A 2,051-nucleotide genomic window follows, 5' to 3' on the forward strand; every position below is an offset into this window, starting at 1 on the left:
TGGTTCCTGCCCTGCACGGCTCGCGTGCGCGCTAGGGGCCGCAGCAGGAGGCGTCGCGGAGCCCGGACCAGAGTGGGGGACAATCCTCCGCCTCCCCCAGCAGGCGAAGGAGAAGAAGCGAGTATGTCCGAGGAGAAAGCGGCTCGCAACGGCTCGCCGGGGGCAGATATCTGGCTGTGAGCGGAAGGGACCCGGCTAATCGCCAGCCTCGCGCTAAAGCGGCCCGGGGAGGAAAGCGGACAGCTCCCGCTGCCCCCGCCACACGCCCTGCGTCCGAAGAGCGCCGGCCCGCGGTTTGTTTGCAGGCTCGCCATGGGTAGGACTCTGTGATTAGTGCTTGGATCGCGGCTCGCCTTGCACGGAAGGAAGCCGCCGTGTCTCCCCTGCTCCCCCCGGCCGCTGTCAAATGACAAGTCCCCGAGAAGAGTTGAGCTAGTGGAAGGGGAAGGGGGGATGTTTGCATTTTTCCGTGGTTCCCTTTGAACTCTGGGGGTACCAGCATCCAAACCGAGCGGCGTTTGGAGAGAGTTTCAAAATCCTGCTTGAGAAAAGAAAGAAACTTCCCGGCGGAAAGAAGAGACCCGAGCCCGGGACAGTCTCCTGGCTGGGGGCCAGCTCTGGACGGAGAGGAAAGCGGTGCACAGGGGACCTGCCGTTTGGGACATCGGCTTTCAGGGTGCGGAGAGGAGCCCGAGGTTGGGGCCATCTGGAGCCCAGCAGCCCCCAGGTGCGGGACTTTTCCTCCCGGGAGGCCCAGAGGGAGGAGCGGCCCGAAGTTGGTGCTGCAGTTCCCGGACTCGTTCTGCTGCGGAGCAAAGATTGATTTTCTGCGGGCTGCGAGCGGCGGGGGAGAGGTGACCGGGGCAGGCGGCCGCCAGCGCGGGGTGGGCTGCAGCCTGCAGCAGCTGCAAGGCTTGCCGGGGGCCAGCATGTCCAAGCCGGTGGATCATGTCAAGAGGCCCATGAACGCCTTCATGGTGTGGTCCCGGGCGCAGCGCCGGAAGATGGCCCAGGAGAACCCCAAGATGCACAACTCGGAGATCAGCAAGCGCCTGGGGGCCGAGTGGAAGCTGCTCACCGAGGCGGAGAAGCGGCCCTTCATCGACGAGGCCAAGCGGCTGCGGGCCATGCACATGAAGGAGCATCCCGACTACAAGTACCGGCCCCGCCGGAAGCCCAAGACCCTGCTCAAGAAGGACAAGTTCGCCTTCCCGGTGCCCTATGGCCTGGCGGATCCCGACCACCCGCACGGGCTGAAGGCGGCCGGGCTGCACGGCGGGGCCGGCGGGGGCCTGGTACACGACTCCCTGCTGGCCAACCCGGAGAAAGCGGCCGCCGCCGCCGCAGCAGCAGCCGCCCGGGTCTTCTTCCCCCAGTCGGCGGCCGCCGCCGCCGCAGCAGCTGCCGCCGCGGCCGCCAGCAGCCCCTACTCGCTGTTGGACCTGGGCTCCAAAATGGCAGAGCTCTCGTCGTCCTCCTCCGCCTCGGCGCTGCCCTACGCCTCCTCCCTGGCCTACCCAGGCGCCGCGGGAGCCGGCGCCTTCCACGGGGCCGCCGCCGCTGCCGCAGCTGCCGCTGCCGCCGCCGGGGGGCACACTCACTCGCACCCGTCCCCGGGCAACCCGGGCTACATGATCCCCTGCAACTGCAGCGCCTGGCCCAGCCCGGGCCTCCAGCCGCCCCTCGCCTACATCCTGCTGCCCGGCATGGGCAAGCCCCAGCTGGACCCGTACCCGGCAGCCTACGCGGCGGCGCTATGACATCCCCGCCGTACGGACAGAGCCGAGCGGCGGACTCCCAGCCTCGGCTCCTGGGAGAGCCGCCTGGGGACAGGTGCAGAGGGATGGGCGCCAGCAGCTGCGGACTCGCCGACGGGGAAGGTGCAAGGGCGGTACTGGGGCGAGTGTCCGTGTAAACGGGAGCGTTTCTGCCCTGCGCTCCTGCTGCAAACTTCTCGCTGCTCCAGCAGCAGGTGGTGCCTGGCTGGCCCTCCTCGGACCTGTTGCGTGTTGCCCACAGACACCATTGAGAAGAAACTCCCTAGCTAGAGG

General features: G+C 68.2%; 1 protein-coding gene across 2 annotated transcripts; it reads left to right on the forward strand.

Annotated features, from left to right (window-relative positions):
- Positions 1 to 929: 929 nt before the first annotated feature.
- SOX21 (SRY-box transcription factor 21) lies at positions 930 to 1,760 on the forward strand. Of its 2 annotated transcripts, XM_065422161.1 has the most exons (2): positions 930 to 1,295; positions 1,377 to 1,760. In XM_065422161.1, exons 1-2 carry the CDS (start codon positions 930 to 932, stop codon positions 1,758 to 1,760), a joined length of 750 nt encoding a protein of 249 aa, XP_065278233.1. The 2 variants fall into 2 exon arrangements, with proteins under 2 accessions (XP_065278233.1, XP_065278223.1); XM_065422151.1 differs by having other exon boundaries at positions 930 to 1,760.
- The last annotated feature ends 291 nt before the right edge of the window (positions 1,761 to 2,051 follow it).

This window comes from Emys orbicularis, chromosome 1 (genome assembly GCF_028017835.1).
Source record: "Emys orbicularis isolate rEmyOrb1 chromosome 1, rEmyOrb1.hap1, whole genome shotgun sequence".
NCBI classification, from domain to species: Eukaryota; Metazoa; Chordata; order Testudines; family Emydidae; genus Emys; species Emys orbicularis.